At 41.6% G+C, this 22,026-nt stretch overlaps 1 protein-coding gene across 3 annotated transcripts in view; it reads right to left on the bottom strand.

The window, feature by feature from the left end:
- rassf6 (Ras association domain family member 6) overlaps positions 1-22,026 on the bottom strand; it is a 33,632-nt gene that overhangs the window by 1,191 nt on the left and 10,415 nt on the right. For 2 of the 3 annotated variants that reach the window (XM_052020374.1, XM_052020375.1), the window contains 8 exons: positions 19,799-19,877; positions 18,429-18,568; positions 17,463-17,566; positions 16,639-16,817; positions 9,918-10,019; positions 8,509-8,560; positions 3,558-3,676; positions 3,358-3,455 (listed from right to left, as the gene is read on the bottom strand). In XM_052020374.1, the coding sequence (XP_051876334.1) occupies positions 3,358-3,455; positions 3,558-3,676; positions 8,509-8,560; positions 9,918-10,019; positions 16,639-16,817; positions 17,463-17,566; positions 18,429-18,568; positions 19,799-19,877 (873 nt within the window). Of the gene's footprint in view, positions 1-673; positions 722-3,357; positions 3,456-3,557; positions 3,677-8,508; positions 8,561-9,917; positions 10,020-16,638; positions 16,818-17,462; positions 17,567-18,428; positions 18,569-19,798; positions 19,878-22,026 lie in introns of all 3 variants that reach the window. The other variant, XM_052020376.1, reaches the window with a different exon arrangement.

The raw sequence follows: 22,026 nt of genomic DNA, 5'->3' as shown, positions 1-22,026 counted from the left end.
CCTTCATCAGAATTCTTTACAGGTGGATTATAAAGACATCAGTGACCTTACTAAGTAAATACCATTGATGTGTTCATTGCGATCATATGGGTAGGTTTTGTTTATTTACGTTGTTCCAGGGAGTTTCTAAGTAAGTCACCAATAAAGTTGCAAACAAAGCAATTTTTTGTGCTTGTCTGCCTGAGATTCATGTAGCTACTTTATTTTACTTTCAAGACAAATTAATCCCCTTTTAAAACAAACCTCAGAACAATGATTGTTAAAGACGAATACAGCGAGTTCATTGATTTGAACATTGGTAAGTTGATACCTGTTTAAACTTTCATTTTCGGCAGAATGAGTCAGGATGTGGGAGAAGTTTTATGGGCCAGTTAATTTTCCATTGTTGGAATAACCACAGTGCATGACAGGATGAGGCCACAGTAATTTCAACACTGGATACCAGCCAACATCCAGCCTGAAAGGGCAGAGAAAGCTTGGATGATGTTCCTGACCTGTGGAAATTCCAGGCGCCTGACAACCCAGATGCAGAGTGGACCTCACAGTATGGAAAGGCAGTAGTAGGTTGTTTGTGGTAGGTGTCGTCCTGACAAGCAAGGTTAATTCTCCCTGGAGATTGGAAGACCCCTAAATATTTCAGGCCACATTGTTCAGTAACGTTGTTATAACTTACCTGGAATAAACACTTCTGCTTCCTGATATTCCTTCCATTTGACATTATCTGGTGGAAAAACACAACTCATTGATGTCACCGGACCCAAATCTCCATATTTGGATGGGATCAGTTGGAATTTAGGCCTTTGTTGCCAGCTCAGAAGCTCATTTTAAAATTGAAGTTAGCAGGATCCAGGCAGTACACCCAGGACTCAAAGTCCTTGAAAAAACACACATCTCTAGAGAAACATAAGTTCCTCTGAGAAGCCTAGACACTATGGAGTCATGGAGTAACCCAGTCACCATGGAGTAACCCACACGCCATTGGGTAACTGAGACACAATGGAGTAACCAAGTCACCATGGAGTAACCCAGATGCCATGGAGTAACCCAGACATCATGGGGAACCCAGACACAATGGAGTAACCCACACGCCATTGGGTAACTGAGACACAATGGAGTAACCAAGTCACCATGGAGTAACCCAGACACCATAGAGTAACCCAGTCACCATGGAGAACCCAGATACAATGGAGTAACCCAGACGCCATGGAGTAACCCAGACGCCATTGGGTAACTGAGACACAATGGAGTAACCAAGTCACCAATAGAGTAACCCGGATGCCATGGAGTAACCCAGATGCCATGGAGTAACCCAGTCACCCTGGAGTGACCCAGTTGTCATAGAGAACCCAGACACTATGGAGCAACCCAGTCACCATGGGGTAACCCAGGAACAATGGAATGACCCAAACATAATGGAGTAACTCAGTCACCATGGATAACCTAGACGCCATGGAGTAACCCACAGGCCATGAAGTGACCCAGACACCATGGAGTAACACAGTCACCATGGATTAACCAAGTCACCATGGAGTAACCCAGATACAATGGAGTAACCCAGACGCCATGGAGTAACCCAGACGCCATTGGGTAACTGAGACACAATGGAGTAACCAAGTCACCAATAGAGTAACCCGGATGCCATGGAGTAACCCAGATGCCATGGAGTAACCCAGTCACCCTGGAGTGACCCAGTTGTCATAGAGAACCCAGACACTATGGAGCAACCCAGTCACCATGGGGTAACCCAGGAACAATGGAATGACCCAAACATAATGGAGTAACTCAGTCACCATGGATAACCTAGACGCCATGGAGTAACCCACAGGCCATGAAGTGACCCAGACACCATGGAGTAACACAGTCACCATGGATTAACCAAGTCACCATGGAGTAACCCAGACACAATGGAATGACCCAGACGCCCTGGAGTAACCCAGACACAATGGAGTAATCCTGACACAATGGAATAACCCAGTTGCCATGGAGTAACCAAGACACAATGGAGTGACCCACATGCCAGGGGGTGACCCATACACAATAGAGTGACCCAGACCCCATGGAGTGACCCAGATGCATGGAGTGACCCAGATGCCATGGAGTAACCCAGTCACCATGGAGGAACCAGTCACCATGGGGTAACCCAGTCATCGTGGAGTGACCCAGACACCATGGAGAAATGTGGTTTCAGAAAATTAATGCAGCTTCCCTGGAGAAACACAACTATCCTGGACAGATGAAGGATTCCTAGACTAACACAGCCACCCTGCACAGATAAATGGTCGCTGGTGAAATGTGAACATCTTCAAGAAATGCTTGGCCTGTAGAATGGAACTTGCTGTGGGTGGAGTTTGTTTTGGGAGTTTGCCTCAAAGAAAGGATCTGGTATATTGCTGAAACAGCCAGTAAGAAGATTGTTCTGTGGCAAGTTTTAATTTACTTCAGAAGTCAGCAATGAATTGGCAACCTTAACCACTAACCAGAAAATCCCAAGCCATTATGTCTGTAAGATGACTGTGGTCATGAAATCATTCATCTCAATTCCCTCTCCCCCTGCCCTCTTCCACTCCCTCTCTCTTTCTCCTTCCTCTCTCTCCCCATCTCCTACCTTTCCCTAGCTCCTGGCTATATATTCTGCTGAGATAGTATGGATTTTTCTCCATTTGCAGCTTTCTGCACTCTTTCCACCAGTGCTTTATCAGACTCCTTACAGTTTTACAGGAGAGTGAACACTTTAAATTGTCAAAATCCACTTTGATCTATTAGAGCAGCTGAGAAATTCATTAAGCAGCATTGTGAGTAGTCTCAATAACCTTGTGCCACCCATATTTTATGGGCAGATTAGGGAAGTTACAGTGACATTGCTGATTGAACAAATGTGGCAGTGTGATTCTGAAAATTACATTGAACTTCTATGAAGTTCCCACAAAGTGTCCTTGCCCTGACACATTAATTGTTCCTCTTTCCACAGATGCTGTCTGACCTGCTGAATGTTTCCAGCATTTTCTGTTTCTACTGCAAATTTCCAGCATCTACAGATTTTTGATTAACATTAAACTTCTATTTGGACACATTCATGAGGTTTCCTCCTGTTTCTGGAGGAAATCTGCAAGCATAATGGTTCTCCTGACAATAAGAATAAGTAGGCCATCTGCAGTAGACTGGCTTTACTTGCTTAATTTTTCCCACTTGCATTCAATAATGGGACTGTGACAAGACAAAAGTCATTGCAGATGTCTTCTTAATTGCTTACAATGTCCTAAAGATTCTTAAATCTTGCACAACAAATCAGTCAAGAAACTAACAACATGGTGAATAGAGAATATTTGTAAAAGGACTTAATTACAATTAAAAACTCACCGTAAGTAAGTATTTCCAATGTATTTTTCCTCCTCCTCATTTAGTTTCTGAAGAATTGCATTTAAAACAGGAAGTTCAAACTTGATATACTGTGCTACCTGTAAGAACAGTGATAATAACCAGCAGTTAGAGTGCAGACGTTTGAAGTTATTAACTTGTGGTGGAGAGTTCTGAGGATTGGTTTCTAAACTCTTACTCACATCAATGCTAATTTCCTCGGCATCTTTGTCCATTAAAAATATTTTTACTATTTTGCGTGATGGTCCATGAAGCAGTCTCTCCCATAATGGAAATGCTGTGTCTTTAAGCTTCTTCTTTTCTGTAAAAATGTTTTTTTTGCAAAATTTTTAACTTGTTTAATCATATCCTCTTTTGCCCACTGTAGGGAAGTTGGTATTAAGGCCCTTGCATTTATTGAGCTCCAATACATGGCTTAAAAGGAAGAGCATGGCAAGATCTTACAATGAAACTTCAGATGAACAACTGGGTAACTTATGCTTGACTGTAGGAAACCCTTTGCTCTTTTTCTAGTCTCACTATGTGACTGTTGTTACCTAACATGGGGGCAAGATTTTAAAACTGAATGAGTTTAAATGGGAATCATCCCCAGCAAAAGCAGCCAGAGATCATTGCGGCTTTAACACCAGACTTGTCTATATCCAGCCATTGATTTTCTCTCTGGAAGGGAAGTGAAGAGACCATAGGGCGGGTTTCATCAATGCTCTTGGATGGAGGTTGGCCATGTGCCATCTTCAGCAAGCAGGGGCGAAGAAGGTTTTCAGGAATTCCTTTGGGAAGGAAGACCCATCTTGGGAATTCTGGAAGAGTGAGACCATTGCTTTTCTTATGTGCTTTGGTAGAACATTCCTCTCCCCTCCCAACCTCCAGAGAAAAGCTTTGGATTTCATTCTTGTTTGCAGACCTTCTTCTGCCAAAGTAAGAAAGAAGCACAGCTTTACCTCCCAAGCTCCAGTTACAGAGAGCTCCTCTGTCAGGAGCTGCAGCTGGGTGTACTTCCCACAGATGTAGTCAACCTCGCAGTCTCCCTGATGACTACATCTGTGGAAAGTGCACCCCCTGCTGCAGCTCCTGACAGGCCAGGTGAAGGAAATGGACCTGGAGTTGGATGTAATCAGGATCATCCAGGATTCTACGGATATCATAGATGAGAGTTTTAGTGAGGTGGTCACACCTCAGGTGCAGGCTACAAATAGATGGGTGACCACCAGGAGAAGTAAGGGGAGTAGGCAGACAGTGCAGGGATCGCCTGTGGCAATTCCCCTCAGTAACAGGAATACCCCTTTGGATACTGTTCGGGTGGGGGGGGGGGTGGGTGGGTGGGTGTTGACCTTTCAAAGGCCAGCAACAGTAGCCAGGTCAGCGGCACTGTGCCCGGCTCTGCGGCAAAGAAGGGAAGGGTGAAGTCAGGCAGAACGATAGTGATAGGGGACTCAATAGTAAGGGGCACAGACGGGCATTTCTGTGGCTGCAGTCAAGACTCCAGGATGGTGGGTTGCCTCTCTGCTGCCAGGGCAAGGGTGTCTCACAGCGGGTACAGGACATTCTGAGAGGGGAGGGTGAGCAGCCAGAGGTCGTGGTCCATATGACATGGGCAGGAGCAGGGATGAGGTCCTGCAGAGGGGTTTTTAGGGAGCTAGGTAGAAAGTTAAAAAGCAGGACTTCCAGGGTTGTAATCTCAGGATTGCTACCCGTGCCACGTGCCAGTGAGGTGAGAAATAGATACATAGTGCAGTTCAATATGTGGCTAAGGAGTTGGTGCAGGAAGGAGGGCTTCAGATTTATGGATCATTGGGCTCTCTTCCAGGGCAGGTGGAACCTGTACAAACAAGACAGTTTGCATCTGAACTGGAGGGGAACCAATATCCTCGCTGGGAGGTTTGCTAGTGCTACTCGGGAGGGTTTAAACTAGAGTGACAGGGGATGGGAACCACAGCAGCAGAGCAACAGGTGGTAGGGTTGAGGGCAAGAAAAATATTATGACAAGTAAGACTGAAAGGAAGGACAGCAAGGGACAGGCTAATAAACGTGCTGGGACTGATGGGCTGAAATGTGTTTATTTCAAAGTTAGGAGTATTATGGGTGAGGATGGTGAACTTAGAGCCTGCATCACTACATGGAATTACGATGTTGTTGCCATGACAGAAACCTGGATGCAGTAAGGTACAAGACTGGCAGCTCAACGTTCCTGGGTTTTGTTGTTTTACATGTGATAGAGAGGGGGGTAAAAGAGGTGGAAGGGTTGCACTACTGATAAGGGGGAATGTCACAGCAGTACTCAGAGAGGACATACTGCAGGGCTCATCCACAGAGGCAATTTGGGTAGAGTTCAGAATCAGGAAAGGTGCAATTACGCTGATGGGATTATACTATAGGCCTCCCAATAGTCACCGAGAGGTGAAGAAACAGATTGTAGACAGATTATGGAAAGGTGCAGAAACAACAGAGTTGTCATAGTGATGACTTTAAATTCCTCAGTATTGACTGGAACTTCCTTAATACAAGAGGCTTAGATGGAGCAGGATTTCTTCAGTGCATCCAAGAGGGGTTCTTGAAACAGTATGTGGAGAGTCCAGTTACAGGAGAGAGCATCCTAGACCTGGTTTTTGGAAATGAGCCAGGCCAAGTGACAGACCTGATAGTGGGTCAACACTTTGGGAATAGTGACCACAACTCATTGTGTTTTAAGATAGTTATGAGTAAGGATAAAATTGGATCTTGCAGGAAGGTGCTATATTGGGGGAGGGCAAATTATGGCAGGACAAGACAGGAGCTAAGGGGCATTGATTGGGAGCACCTTCTGTCAGACAAGTCCACATCTGACAAGCGGGGACAAGGATAATCCCAAGGCATTTTATACTTATATTAAGAAAAAGAGGGTAACTGAGGAGAGGGTCAGTCCACTCAAGGATAAAGAAGGGAATTTGTGCTTGGAGTCAGAGCAAGTGGCTGAGGTACTAAATGAGTACTTTCTGTTGGTATTTACCGAGGAGGAGAAATTTGAGGATACTGAAAACAGAGTGGGGCATCCTAATGTGCTGGAACATTTTGAGATTAAGGAGGAGATAGTGCTGGGTCTTCTGAAAAGCATTAAGGTGGATAGGTCCCCAGGGCCTGATGGCATATATCCCAGAATATTGAAAGAAACAAGTGAGGAGATTGCTGAGGCTTTGACAAGGATCTTTGTGTTCTCACTAGCAAAAGGTGAGGTCCCAGAGGACTGGACAGTAGCAAATGTTGTGCCTTTGTTCAAGAAGGGAAATAGGGATAATCCAGGTAAGTGAGCCTCATGTCAGTAGTAGCAAAGCTATTGGAGAGGATACTGAGGGACAGGATTTATGCAAATTGGAAAGGCATGGCCTGCTTAGGGACAGTCAACATGGCTTTGTGCAGGGCAGATCATGTCTTACAAACTCGATTGAGTATTTTGAAGAGGTGACAAAGGTACTTGATGAGGGTAAGGCTGTGGACGTTGTCTACATAGTCTTTAGTAGGACATTTGATGAGGTCCCTCATGGTAGGTTGATTCAGAAGATAAAGATGCATGTGATCAGGGTGAATTACAAGTTTGGATTCGGAACTGGCTTGCCCATAGAAGACAATGAGTAGGGGTGGAAGGCTGTTCTTCTGGCTGGAGCTTCATGACCAGTGATGTTCCGCAGGGATCAGTGCTGGGACCTCTGTTGTTAGTGATATATATCAATGATTTGGGTGAAAATGTAGATGGGTGGATTAGCAAGTTTATGAATGACACCAAGATTGGTGGAGTTGTGAACAAAGTAAAAGACTCTTAAAGAGTACAGTGGGATATAGATCAGTTACAGATATGGGCAGAGAAGTGGCAGATAGAGTTTGATCCAGGCAAGTGTGAGCTGTTGCACTTTGGGAGTTCAAATGAAAGGAGAATGTATATAGTTAATGGTAGGCCTCTTAATAGCATTGCAGTACAGAGGGATCTTAGGGACCAGTTCCATAGTTCACTGAAAATGGCTGTGCAAGTGGATAAGGTCGTAAAGAAGGTGTATGGAATGCCTGCCTTCATTGGTAGGGGTGTTGAGTATAAGAGTAAGGAAGTGATGCTGCAACTATATAAAACTTTAGTCAGACCGCACTTGGAGTATTGTGTGCAGTTCTGGTCACCCCATTATAGGAAGGATGTGGAGATTGTGGAGAAGGTGCAGAAGAGGTTTACCAGGATGCTGCCCGGATTAGAGGGTATGAGCTATAAGGACAGGTTGGACAAACTGGGGTTGTTCTCCGTAGAGCGTTAGAGGCTGAGGGGAGACCTGGTAGTGGCTTTTAAAATTATGAGAGGCATAGATAGGGTAGACAGTCAGAATCTGTTCCCCGGGGTAGAAATGTCAAACACCAGAGGACATGCTTTAAAGGTTAGAGGGGGGAAGTTTAAAGGTGACATGAGGGGCAAGGTTTTTACGCAGAGAGTGGTAGGTACTGCACCAGGGGTAGTAGCGGAAGCAGACAGTTTGCTGGAGTTTAAGAGGCTTTTAGATAGACACATGAATATGAAAGGAATGGGGGGATATGGATGATAAACAGGAGGAGGACATCTAGTATAAATTGGCATCAAGATCAGCACAACATCATGGGCTGAATGGTCTGGATAGTGCTGTTCTGTTCTATGTTCTATACACTGCCTTAGGATTTTACTTATTTAATACAACTTTAGAATTTGAGGAACCCCATGTCTTCATCTTCTGCCGACTAAATCCTATGGGTTAACTGTGAGAAGGTTTGGGGTCTGGTCAGGCAAGTAACACCAGCCAACCAGCTGATCTTTACTTGCTGCTAACACCTAGCCCTCTTCCTTTTAGGAAGTCCCTCAGGATAGAGATCGACTTGCTTCCAATACAATTCTAAGGAGAGGAAGATGCCTGTTCATGTATTCCTTTAACATAGTGTAGCTGTTCCATGCCAGACACCCCATGGAACTGACAGAGCAAGGTTTTGGAACAAAGGCAAGGAGATCCTAGATAAATAGAGACCAGGTACTGGTACACAGACTTAGCATGTGCACATGCACATGCCTGGTTGGGCCTCCTTCTCCACATTAGCTACTGGCAACATGCTCGATTCCAACCAATAGCAAAAGGGGAAATTATTCAGGTCACTTACCTTCACTGGCATGAACGACATACAGTGCAAAATCATTGGGGTCATTTTCTATCTGTCATGAAATAAAGATGCATCAAAGGAAGAGAAATTGTAACATACTGAAATCACTTGGCTTAGAGCACACTTAGAGCACATCTGTGCCACTTGAATTCTTTTTGTCATACTTCTGTCACACCTAATGTGTCAGCTTTCCCTTTATAAATTCTTATCCTAGATTTCTAGTAGAAGATCACTTTCTGGTTCAGATTGTACCAACCAGTCCCCACAAATCTCTAGAATGGCGTTGTGAACATTTTCTTTTAATATCTATACTTCCTATTGACAAAATAAGGGTTTCAGCAAAATAAAACAATATATAATCCAAATTATTGCTAAATTTATCCTTTGACTCCTTTACTACTTCACCAGAAGGTCCGAAATTAAAGCCTGGGATCAAAACTGTGATTTATTCTAGTTCCCTTGCAGTGTTAACTGAAGTTGAGTTTAGTGTGCATACTTTCTCAGGAGGTATCAGTTCCATTCAGTCTATTCTAATGAGGAATGGTTAAGACACTGGCACTTCTTCTCAAATATTTTTTAATTATTTAAAGAAAATAAGAAACACCAATTTTAAAGCAGAATTGAGGTATAATTCTTAATGATTGATTGGAGACAACAAGGAATGTTAGAGTTTCAGTGGCTCCCCAGACCTCTGCTTAGCTAAAGTATGCAGAAACCATCTCAAACCCATAGCACGTACATTTGGCTTAAACAGAGTTGAGTTGGGTGTGGATGCCCAACCTGCTCTTTGTAGGTGAGTCCATCATTTATATAATAAAGGGGCCGCCTGTCATAAATTGAACACCAGTTTTGCTCTTAACCTAAAACTTCAATACTTTGGGAGAAGCGGCAGCTGAAGGGAAGATTTGAGCTCTGTTCTAGCAGTGGCTGTGATCCAAGAGGAACAGGACAAACCTGTAAACCACCCCAGGAGTGTGGAAGAGGAAAGGGAGTGGAATGTTGACGTGAATAGATGCAATGAGGGGAGTGGGGTGGTGAGGGAAATAGGGGGAGCAAGGAAAGTAGGTACATGAGGAAAATTGGGGGAGTGGGAGGTGGTGGCGGGGCAAGGGGAATGAGGGAGTGAGGGGAATGGAGGACAAGGGGAGTGGAGCAGTAAGGTGAGTGGGAATGGAAGGAGTTTGAGGAGTGGAGGATACGTGGAATGAAGGGTTGAGGATTTGAAGGTGAAAAGTGCGGGAACAGAACAGAAAATGGGAGTGAAAGTGGTTGTGAGGGAGTATAGGAATAGTGGACTGGGAAAATGCGATGACTGAGTGAGCAAGGGTGATACTGGTGGGGGAGTGTGGTTGTTAGCTTTTGGCACTGATCAGAAACGTTACAGATCCTTTGGAAACTTTTAAAAGTACCTTAAACTTTTGCAGGAGTAATGCTATCACCTCCTTGGTCGTCAGCGTGCTGTTGATTCTCACACTGGTTACTGAGCCTTTGGTTGGTGTGAAAATGGATGTCTGCAAAACACAAAACCATTATTTTTATAGACAACAAGCTTTAATTTTTAGGGCTATTACTTTAGTTATTATGTGCTGTCCAGCACTGCAAAACTCCATGTCCCTCCTGGGCTGGTGGCTGCCACCCTGGTCAGGTCCAGAAGAAAATCTGCAAAAGGTTCTCCACCATGCCAACTCTTCTCCATTCCAGGAAGCCAAAGACCATGAATGTGAGAGAGAAGAGAAGTCAAAAGTAGGGAAGTAGACTCTTCATATAGCATCCCACCAACTGGGATCTCATGTTCAATGTAAATGTGACACATGGATTCATCCAGTACAAAAACTATAGGCAGCCTGAGAGTTCATTAAACATAGAAGTACAGAAAATAGCAGCAGGAGTGGGCTCAGCCCTCTAAGCCTGAGCTTCCATTCAATATGATCATGCCTGATCATCCAAATCTAGTACTGGGTCCCAGCCTTCTCCCCATATCCCTTGAGCCCTGTAGGCTTGAGAACAGTAACTCCTTCTTTAATATATTTAACAATTTGGCTTCAACTGCTTTCTGTGGTAAAGAATTCCACTGGTTTATCACTCAGTAGGTGAAGAAATTTCTCCTCATCTTAATCCTAGTTGGTTTACCCCTAACCCTAAGACTGTGACCTCCCACCATCATGAACATCCTTCCTGCATCCTGAAGCATCCAGTCCTGTTAGAATTTTGTTGCTTTCAATGAGATTCCCTCTCATTCTTCTGAATTCTAATGAATACAAACCTACTTAACCCAAATTCTCTTCATTCATTGGTTGCATCCCCAAACTCCCTAAATGCAAGAGTATCTCTCCATAGATTAGGAAACTAATACTGCACACAATATTTAAGGTGCAATCTTACTAAGGCCCTATACAAATTGCATTAAGACATTGATGATCCTATAGTTGAATCCACCAGCTATGAAGGCCAGCATACAATTTGCATGTCAACCTTCAGCAACTAGTGCACAAAAATACTGAAGTTTTGTTTTGATTAACATAATAATCAATCCAATTTGATTGTTTTATGCAACACTTTCTGAGGGATAAGCAAATATTGATTAACGAATGACAAATTACTTTCTCCATTTTCTTTCTCTTTTAAAGGGAAGTAATTAAAATGTTGCATTGCCTTTAGTACTTTTTCTTAATTGCACTCAAACTCAAAATGCATTCCATACCTTTAAAGTCCAATATATCCTTCCAGAGATGTGGTGCCCATAGATAGTTTAGCCCCTGCTGTTTATAGTGGGCACATATCTGTAAACCTGACTCCTGTATCAAGTTAATTTTACATACAATTCTGATAACTTGTTTGACTTTTAAGTCTTGTCAGTTCTGGGAACTGAAATTAAATCTCCATGTCCTTTCTTCCAGTGGTCAGGAAGTGGCCATTTGCGAGGACTCCATTTTCCTCCTCCTTGCAGCTGAAATTTCTATTCAACATTGTTAATATTTCTTATGAATGTGTTTCAGAAAAATAAAACAAGTTCTAAAGAAACTATGCCTTGGAAAATTTTTCCCTTTGTTCCTGATAGTTTCACCACCGGCCTTTTCTACCATCCCAGAGTTCCAGTGAATGCAACATGAGTTTCAACAGGCTTGGTCACATGTAAGTCACTTGGCACTGTCTGAGAGGATTTAATGATATAACTGCAGTGGAACAGCTGCTCTACTGCCTGAAATAGCTTGCCCCCTTAATACAGTTTAAATAACGCCTTTGTAATTGACACCTATAATAATGAGAAAAGGCTATTACTGTTTGGCAGATCTCTGGGTAAACAGAATAGTCGGTGGGGACTATTTCCATCATGTGGTATTTTTCCTTAATCTAGCTTCTCTGATTTAGATAAGTGGAATTAATCATGTGTGAATTTCATGACCATCCTCACCACTGCAAGGTGACATCAATTTGAAAGTTCTACCCAAATCTTTCCAATTATAATTTTAAACCAGCCACTACAAATAATATATTCAGTAAGACCTTTAAATAAGATTTGTGTGTGTGTGTGTAAGATGATTAATGATGTTTGTTTCATTTAAATGTTGATGAACAAAGTCCTTTTTCAGTTTGTGCTGTAAGCCATACCACCTGAATGAACAGTAATGTTTGGTCAGTGTCCAGTTGCTGTGCAAACTGCACCTTAGCAGCATGAAATATTAATTTGCAGGACTGTCAACATTAGGAAATTTTAGGAGCAAGACTCATGACAAATTATATATTAATGAGGACGCATTTCACATATTTTCTCAATCTTAAGACTAGCTGGATTTCGCAGGCTGAAGTAAACCCAGTAGCTAAGGACAGGAGAAATCTATTGGATGCAGCAGGGAAATACCTTTCCAGTCCTGTCTTTGGAGGAGGAGTTTTCAACTCCAGCCCATTAAACAATTCCCTTGAGCAGAATACCAGCCCTTCCCCCTCCACTAATGACTGGATTTTTCCCCAAGCCACCAGATCATCCTGACCTTCCTTCACTCTTCTCATATTTTCTCAATCCTTCTGATTTCTTCTCCAACTTTTCCATTCTCTGAATGGCTTTTCTGATTTTCTTCTCCCAGCCCCTACTTTCGCCTCTCCTGGGACCTGATCTTCTCTTGCTCTCTGACCTGCCCTCCCTGCTGCTCCTCTTCCTCCCAGCTTCCTTTCTCCCCCAGCTTGGCCTTCTCTCCATTCAGGCTATGGACAGCCCGAAAATCTTTTCTTCCTGTCAGTCAGCCAGTCTCTCGTTTTGCCTGGCTGTGGCTGGAAACAGGGACAAGGGCAGGCATGGTAGTGTAGCGGTTAGCGTAACGCTATTATAGCACCAGCAGCCCGGGTTCAATTCCCGCTGCTGTCTGTGAGGAGTTTGTACATTCTCCCCGTGTCTGCGTGGGTTTCCTCCAGGAGCTCCAGTTTCCTCCCACGTTCTAAAGATGTACAGGTTAGGAAGCTGTGGGCATGCTATTTTGGCGCTGCAAGTGTGGCGACACTTGCGGGCTGCACCCAGAACAATCTACGCAAAAAGATGCATTTCACCGCGTGTTTCGACGTACATGTGACTAATAAAGATATCTTATAAAAAAAAGGTTCTAGTCCTATGGAGACATAAGAGACTTCAGGTGCTGGGATGCGGAGCAACAAACAATCTGCTGGAAGAACACAGTGGGTCGATAAGCATCTGTGGGGGGGAAGGAATTGTCGAAGTTTCGGGTCGGTTCAGGAATCCTGATGCAGGGTTTCAACCTGAAATGTCAACAATTCCTTTCCCCCCAGAGATGCTGCTTGATCCACCGAGTACCTCCAGCAAATTGTTTGTAGTTCTAGTCATATGCTGATGTTCAACTCAACAGGATCTGAGGGAAATCCCTTCTTTCAGGTTTTCTGACTGGAAATCAGCAATTACCACCTTACTGCTTTCTTCCTCCTGCCTTCCCACCACCCTCCACCCTCCGCCCTCTACTCTCTTCCAACATCTCTGTAAAAATTAGGCCCAACATTTCTGCTCTCCATTTTGTGAGCATTCGGCATTGGATGTGCACACATATGGACCTATGATTTGTAAAGACTTACAGTATATACATGTGGTTGTGCATAGTCGTGCACTTACACAAAGTTTTCAGCATAGCTCTCTTCAGAATAAGTAGGGATTGACTTCATCCTGACTTTGGAAAGGTTAAACTTTCCTCAACAACCACATTTAACTACTGATTAGTCACTGAAACACTTGGACTCTGTGGCCTTAAACAAAAATTAAAGAAGAGTAATGTGTTTGATGCTCTCACATTTGTTAGAAAGCAATATTATTTATGTCCTGATGTTACACAAGAGCTGATAGATTTCTGGATAGAGTCATAGAATCATAGAGCAGTACAGCATGGATACAGGCCCTTCAGCCCAATGAGTCCATGACGACCACAGTGCTCACCCATCAAGTCCCAATTTCCTGCGTTCGGCCCACATCCCTCTAAGCCCCACCCCTGCATGTACCTACCAAAGTGTTTCTTAAATGATACTATTGTACCTGCCTCAACCAGTTCCTCCGGCAGCTCGTTCATATACTCACCACCCTCTGCGTGAGAAAGTTGCCCCTCAAGTCCCTTTTTAATCTTTCCCTTCTTACCCTAAATCTATGACCCTTAGTTTTGGACTCCCCTACCCTGAAAAAAAGACTGCTACCATCCACCTTATCTATGCCCCTCATGATTTTATAAACCTCTATAAGATCACCCCTCATTCTCCTATACTCCAAAGAATAAAGAACTAGCCTGACCAACCTCTCCCTATAACTGAGGCCCTCTAGTCCTGGCGACATCCCTGTAAATCTTTTCTGCACTCTTTCCAGTTTAAGCACATCTTTCCTATAACAGGGTGACCAAAACTGTACACAGTACTCCAAGTACGGCCTCACCAACGACTCATAGAACTGCAACATAACATCCCAACTCCTATGCTCAACGCCTTGACTGATGAAGGCCACCGTGCTAAGTGCCTTTTTCACCACCCCGTCTACCTGCGATGCTGCTTTCAATGAACTATGCACTTGTACTTCTAGGTTTCTCTGTTCCCTGGTGCCCTACCACTCATAGTATAAGTTCTACACTGATTTGACTTTCCAAAATGCATCACCTCACAGTTATCTGTATTGAAATCCATTTGCCACTCCTCAGCCCACTTCCCTAACTGAGTAAGATCCCCCTGTAATCTATGGTAACCTTCTTCACTATCAACAACACCTCCTAATTTTGTATCATCTGCAAACTTACTCATCAAACCTTATGCATTCATATCCAAATCATTTATATAAATAACGAATAACAAAGGTCCCAACACTGACCCCTGCGGCACACCACTAGTCATCGGCCTCCATTCCCAGAAACAACCTTCAACCATCATCCTCTGCTTCCTACCTCTGAGCCAATTTTGCATCTGCCTAACTAACTCTCCGTGGATTCCATGGGACCTAACCTTCCAGACCAGCCTCCCATGTGGGACTGTGTCAAGGGCCTAGATAAAGTCTAAATAGACAACATCCACTGCCCCTACACTCATCTACCTTTTTGGTTACCTCTTCAAAAAGCTCCAAAAGGTTCATCAAGCAAGGCCTCACACCACAAAGCCATGCTGACTCCTCCTAATCAGACTCTTGTCTATCCAAAGGCTGGTAGATCCTGTCCCTCAGAATTCCCTCCAGTAACTTCCCTACTACTGATGTTAAGCTGACCTGGCTTGTCCTTGCTACCCTTCTTAAACAATGGAACAACATTAGCCACCTTCCCGTCTTCGGGAACTTCAGAAGTGCTGGGATGTTACAGAAGAGCTGATAGATTTAAAACAATAACGTATGTTTCGTGGCAAATCTCTGAGTTTTAAGGTAAAAGATGGACAAATTATTTATATTAAAAGCTCTGCCTCAGAAAATAAAATTTTGTTTAAAATGGTTGTGATGTCAAAGGGGAACTTTTACACAGGAAAAGTCAGAGTGTTATTTCACATGAAATGAGGAAGGAAACATAGTGGAAATATGAAATGAGAAGTATTGAAATTAAATTGAAAGTGAGAAAATTGTTGAAAAGAAAAAAAGAAAAGAGAGCAAGTACCGCAAACATGACATCTTTTAAATTAACTAAGCACTTGCTGGTGAGTTCTACAGAAATCCCTAAACCAGCAGCTCAGTTTGTGGCCAGATTTGGCTGAAGAAAGAGGATAAACTCTGGAGCTTGCCCAAAGTGGACAGAAATCATTGCTGTTATTAAGAGTCATCTTTAGGACTTGTCTAACTCCAGCCTTTTTAGTCCATTTTCATTTAAGGGACAGGAAAATAATGGTTTATTTCAAGGAGAAAATATAGTTCATTTTTATTTTAACAATGTTAACTTTCATACTTGTTGAAGGGATATGCAAGGTTTCGTTATCTATAGATGGGTTATACATGAGTTTGGGGCCATTATCTCCCAGGAGTGGGTGTGTGCAAGAGGTTGGGTTTATTACCTATCAAGAATGGAGTGACTACAAGAGAATGGATTTATTAGGTATGGGAGGATATTCAAACTTTGGTGTGTTACCTATGAAGAAAATGGGTACACAAAACCTGGTCCATCTCCTCTAGGTGGGTGGGGAGAGAGATATTAAAGCTTGGAGCACATGTAAGCTGATGTCAGGGATCTCTGAGTACTAGTCTAGCTTCACAGGAACATACAGGAGTATTGTAGAAGAACGGTTAGCAGTGACTCCATAATTTTCAATAATTATGACTGGTATGTGCATAATTAATGCTTACAGCTTACAGATACAGAAAGATTACAGAACACAAGAAGATCTCCATGCTAATCTTTGAATAGTGCTATGGAATCTTTTCATCCACCTGAAAAGACACCACCTCTGACAGTGCAGTACTGCCTCACTACTGCACTGAAGTGTCAAACTAAATTATGTGCTCAATTTTCTGAACTGGACATTGAACTCAAACTGCTGATATATTCAAGCCATTTAATTTTTACCAAGGAAAGATATTGGACACTGATCATATAGAGTGCAGTTTTCTAGTTGGACACGTATAATTCACACACTGTACTTTGCAGCATAGCTGCACTTGTTCTAGCAGAAAAGAACTGGATTCTCTCCTCATACCTCATGGTTGTAAAAATGGCCATTGATGGAAAAGCGATGGCGCCTAGCTTTCCGTGCTGCAGCCACTGCTTGGTTCTTTACCCTCATCTTCACCAGTGATACATCACTCCTGGTACGTATTAAGTTGCTACTTTCTGGCTCTCGGTTGCGTTGTGGTTTTAATGTACTGCTTTCAAAGACTAGAAAATTGGAGAAGAAGAATGTATTAACTTACAACTTTAATGTACCACCTTTTTCTCTGGAGCTCAAGTTAGTTGAATCTTTGTCCTCACTTTGCGCAGAACAAAATTATTGCTAAATGGTCAAACTTCACAAATGCATGAAAAATCAGACTCTTGGAATTTTCTGCTCACAACTCTGAGTTAAGAGAATATCCAATTATAGAATCAACCTCCCTGCTGCCACTTTCATGTACAACATTTCCTTTAATCAGAAATTAAATGAGTTAACATTGAAAACACCAGATTTCGGTTTGCAGAGAAGATGAGGTCAGCAGCCCATTTTAAAGGACTATAGACTATTAATGAACAGACATCTTTACATCTCTCCCTCTTCACCCTCAGCAGCAATTTTAAATTGTTGACCCTCCCTCATTATTACTGACTTGGCAAACTACAGGAAAGAGTCTTTCCTTATTTACTCTCACAACTTTTCATAATTTTAGTAACTTCACCCCTGTTCCAGAAAGAGCCCAGGGCATAGTCTTATCAAAATTGACCTAATTTGAAAAATCTCTGTTTTCCCAACAGCAAGTAATTACACTGCCATGTTTTACGAAGGCCAATGTTTCTGAAGACCATTAAATATTGACCTAGGAACCTTACTCAGCTCCTGGGCAGCCTGCTGTTCCTCAGCTTCTGACTCTGCATCCTCTTCTAGTTCAGCAATGTTGCACAAATTATCAAACTCTCCCCATCGTGTCATTCCTCTGCAATGAAAAAGAAAATGTTACATCTGTGTAGTGTCCTTTTCAAGAAATCCACAATGCCTTTACAACTAATGAAGTATTTTGATTTTGTAAATGTAACAACTAATTTACTCACAGTTTCTTCCCCAAACAGCAACGTCTGGATGACCTGAAAATCTATTTAAGTGTTAAGACTGAGGGATAGATATTGACCAGTGCAGTTGGTCAATATCGTGCAGTTGGTCAATATTGTGCAGTTGCTCTTCTTCAGAATAGCTTCGTAGGATCATTCGTACCCATTGGGGAGACCAGACAGGACCTCAGTTTAAGAACTCATTCAAAATATGAAACCACTGACATTGCAGTGCATGTAGGTTCAGACAACACCTTATGAACAAATCTCAGAAGTGGGTCAAAGTGACTCAGAGGTAGGAATGCAACAAATGGTGGTGTGGTGTGTGGCGTTGAGAGGGGAAAATGGTTTGAGGGTGGTGGGTAATAGCCTTTGGTGGGATAAGATAGAGAATGGGGAGGGGCTGGTTAGAGAGCAGAGAGATAAGTAGTCCAAGGGAGATGGGGTTAGATATTTCTGGGGAAAGAGGATAGTCTGGGGGATGGGATAGTGCAGTTTGGAGAGCTAGGGGATAAGGACTCTACTGTAAGGGGGATAGTGTCAGGCATAATTAAAGAAGCTAGAGTCTGAGAGAAGTATTCTCTGGAACACTATTATAGAAGTTGTACTTAGAACTACAATAGTGTAGTCCAATTCTTAGCCCTGCACTCCCATTGAGACAGACTTGCCTGGGATAATGCGTTCACTCTGCATTCCTGTGTTTGTACATTTTATCTACCAAGTTTAAGAAGGCGACAATGATAGACCCACCTTTTGTTCATCACAGTGTCAGAAGATTGGGAACATTTTGATGATGATCTGGATTTCTCATCATTTATCTGTAATCTTATTGGTTGTTGTACACTCCAGGAAATATCCAATAATCCTTCCAAGACAATTTTTCCATTGTTCTTCAAAGGGAATAGTGAAATGTTTAATTTAAATGAGAAGTCTCAACTCACAATGTTATACAGAAAACAAAAGAAGTTTATAACAGGTCTAATTAGTTGAACGAAATAGATTCAAATATCACACTTAGCATCTTAACTAGCTCAGCAGCATTGGGTTCTCTTCAGGCTCTGAAGTACTTATGCCTAAAAATTAGATCCAAAATATCAACCTATTTATAGGTCTCTATTTCTTAACTCTTAACCCACTACTTTCCAAAGAGGAGATTGGTCTCCTCCATTCTTGCTGACATTTACCAATGCAATATGTGACTTTCATGTCCCTATTTATCCGTAGAATTTTCAATGCTATTCCCAACCATTTTTATAGTTTCTGTTGATTGGGTGAACTAGCCAACATCAATCACTTTTATTCATTCTACTTATCATTGTTTATGTGGGAATAGTGTTTTTGCTATCTGGTTTGTTTGTCTTGTAACCATTGCAATCTTGTTTTATGTTAACACACCAAGGCAAAAAGCCAACTTAGATCTACATTAGCACCTTAAAGATTGTGAATTCCTCAAAGCTTTCTGTGAACTTAAAACTTGTTTGATTTTTATTATCCCTTCTTTCCTTCAAACCATAAGACTCAGAGCCATTCTCATTTCACTTTGAATTCTTAACAAAAACAAAGTCCAATTGAAGATAAAGTGTCCTAAATTGAACAAATGGGTCAGATTTTCCTTCTTGTTCTTGGCATCAAGTCTTGCCATGGGACAAAATACAGATATGGCAATGGAGCAGGCAGGACCAAGAGGAAGAGAAATGTCCTTTAATTTAAATAGAACTTGATTATGGCATTGGACTCAAATTATGCTGAACTCCACACCTGATTGTAAGATTCACGCAGGTGTCATTATTATCTCTTTAAAATATCACTGATGAATAATCCAGCACTCTTTCTGAAGAATTAAAAAGATTAGGCAAAGTCAAAGATGGAAAAATGATACCTTGGAAGCAGATGTGAAAGTATCTTACATTTTTTATCGGTAAAGTTGTGTAGCTAATCCTGTTGATTTAACACATTTGCACCAATTACGTCAGCTGCTTTCTCATGTACACTGTACTGTACTGTATAGGTTTGCTTTCACTTCTGCTTGGAGGTGAACTGTTTTTGCTAGGCAATGACCTTGAATGGTATTAATAAACTTTAATTTCTGATTATCTGAATGGTCTATAAAATGTACTTACGACATAATATGACAGTTGAAAATTCTTCTTATCTTCATGAAAACAGTTGTATGTTCTCAACAATGACAAAAACTCATGCCTGAGGAATATAAGAATGTAAGTTTAAGAATCTTGACATGTTCATTCCAGCTATCTGAGTGAGTAATGAAATTGTTTTACATAGTTTTGTAATGAGACTGTCTTATTGCTTAAAGAGTATGAAGTACAGGCAAAATGAATCGGAGATGCATTAGGTCTGTTAGTAAAGAATTGGATCATTATGGTAGAACATACAAACTGACAGACAGCTGACTTAACCACTCAGCCCTTCAAGAATGCTCCTCCATTTAATTAGATCATGGTTGATATGAGTGAAATCTCAATGATCTGATTGTAACCTGGGGATAATTGATCTTGGTTTGGAAGACCAAGATATCACTTTGATGGAAGTAAGAAATAACCAGTGAAATTAGTCTCTGATGGAAGCAGTCTGTGGACTTCTTAACAGTAGCTATATCCTAGGACAGAGTTCATATCAAGAAATAATGGGACTTGTAAAAAATATTCACGGTGACTTAAATCTTCATATGGTTTGGACATCTTAAAGGTAATTTTGAGGATGAGTTCATTGAGTGTATCTAGGACCCAACCAGGAACTAGGCCATTTTAGATTTGGTTATGTGTAATGAGGAAGTATCCTTGGGGAAAGGGTGATCAAAACACAATGGAGTTTCACATTCATTTTGACTCTAAGAGACTCTGAAATTAGTGTCCTAAACTTAAAAATGGCAATCACAAGGTAGAATTGACAAGGAAAACAGGTTAAGTGGCAAGTGGTATGCAGTGGCAGGTATTTAAGGAAATATTTCATAATTCTTGACAAACATATTCCATTGCAAAATAAAGACTCCTCAAGGAGGATAATTGATCTACAGACAATTAAAAAAGCTAAAGATAGTGTCAAGTTGAAAGAAAAGGCATAAATATTGGAGTATTGGCAGTAGTCAATAACATTTTGAAAATGTTAGTTTGATAAAAGAAAGTAGGAGGGAGAAAAAAAGGTTATGAGAGAAAATTAGTAAGAAAAATAATATACACAGTAATAGTTTTTACACTATAGAAAAAGGAAGTGAGTGCTTGAAATAAATATTGTTCTCTTTGAGGATTATACTCAGGAATGAATAATGGCAAATAAAGAAACAGAAGAGAATTTGAACAAATATTTTGTATCTGCTTTGAAGCAGAAGACATTAAAGGATCACAATAATAGAGTGCAAAGTCAAGGGTAAGTGGGATGGAGGAATTTAAAACAATAATTATTACTAAAAAGGGGGGGTACAGATAAAGATATTGGATTAAAGACTCCCAGGAAACAATCAGGAATTTAGAAAATCATAATTCAATATAGCAGAGTCAACCTGGTTTTAGGAAAACCAAATTGTGTTTGACAACTTTATTAGCTTATTTGATGGTGTATATAGAAGCTGGGTGCAGGAGATCAAATAGATATTTGGATTTCCAAAGGGCATTTGATAAGGCACCACATAAAGGTTGCTTTAAAACATAGAAGCTCATTGAGATGAAACAATATAGTGGCAGATATGGAGGGTTAGCTAATTAACAGAAAATAAGGGGTTGGGATAAATGGGTCAATTTAAGTTGGCAGGCATTACAAGTGGGGTGCCACAGAGATAAGTTTTGGAGCTCAAATGTTTACAATTTACATTAATGATTTAGGTGCTGGATCCAAGTGTATTTGCTGATAATACAAAGATATTGGGAGGATAAGTTGTGAGGATGACACATTGAGTCTGCACAGAGATATAGAGAGGATAAATGAATGGGAAAATTTGACAGGTGGCTTATAATCTAAGGAAATGTGAGTTTATCCACATGGTTATATCAAGAATGAGATGGCAGACATTCAGAAAAAGGGGGTCACCTATTTAAAACAGGGATGAGAAGGAGTTTCTTCTCTCAGAGGGTTGTGAATCTTTAGAATAATCTATATCACAGTAATTGAGGATTGTAGGCACCAGGCAGGAAGTGGAGATCAGATTAGCCATGATGTCACCGAAAGACAGAGAAGGCTTGAATAGCCTTGAGGTCTTCTGCTGCTTCAATTTCTAATTTTCTGGTTTTTTTCTGTTTAATTTTTATGAATTAATGCGGTGTTTTGCATTTTTGAGCCCATATTCCTTACTTGGAACTTGAGTAATGGTGTTTGGAACCAAATTCCTGGTAAGGCC

The sequence above is a fragment of the Pristis pectinata genome, chromosome 7 (assembly GCF_009764475.1).
Source record: "Pristis pectinata isolate sPriPec2 chromosome 7, sPriPec2.1.pri, whole genome shotgun sequence".
In the NCBI taxonomy this organism is placed as follows: domain Eukaryota; kingdom Metazoa; phylum Chordata; class Chondrichthyes; order Rhinopristiformes; family Pristidae; genus Pristis; species Pristis pectinata.
Note: the sequence above shows the minus strand (reverse complement) of the source record. Positions and strands in the feature narration are given on the sequence as shown.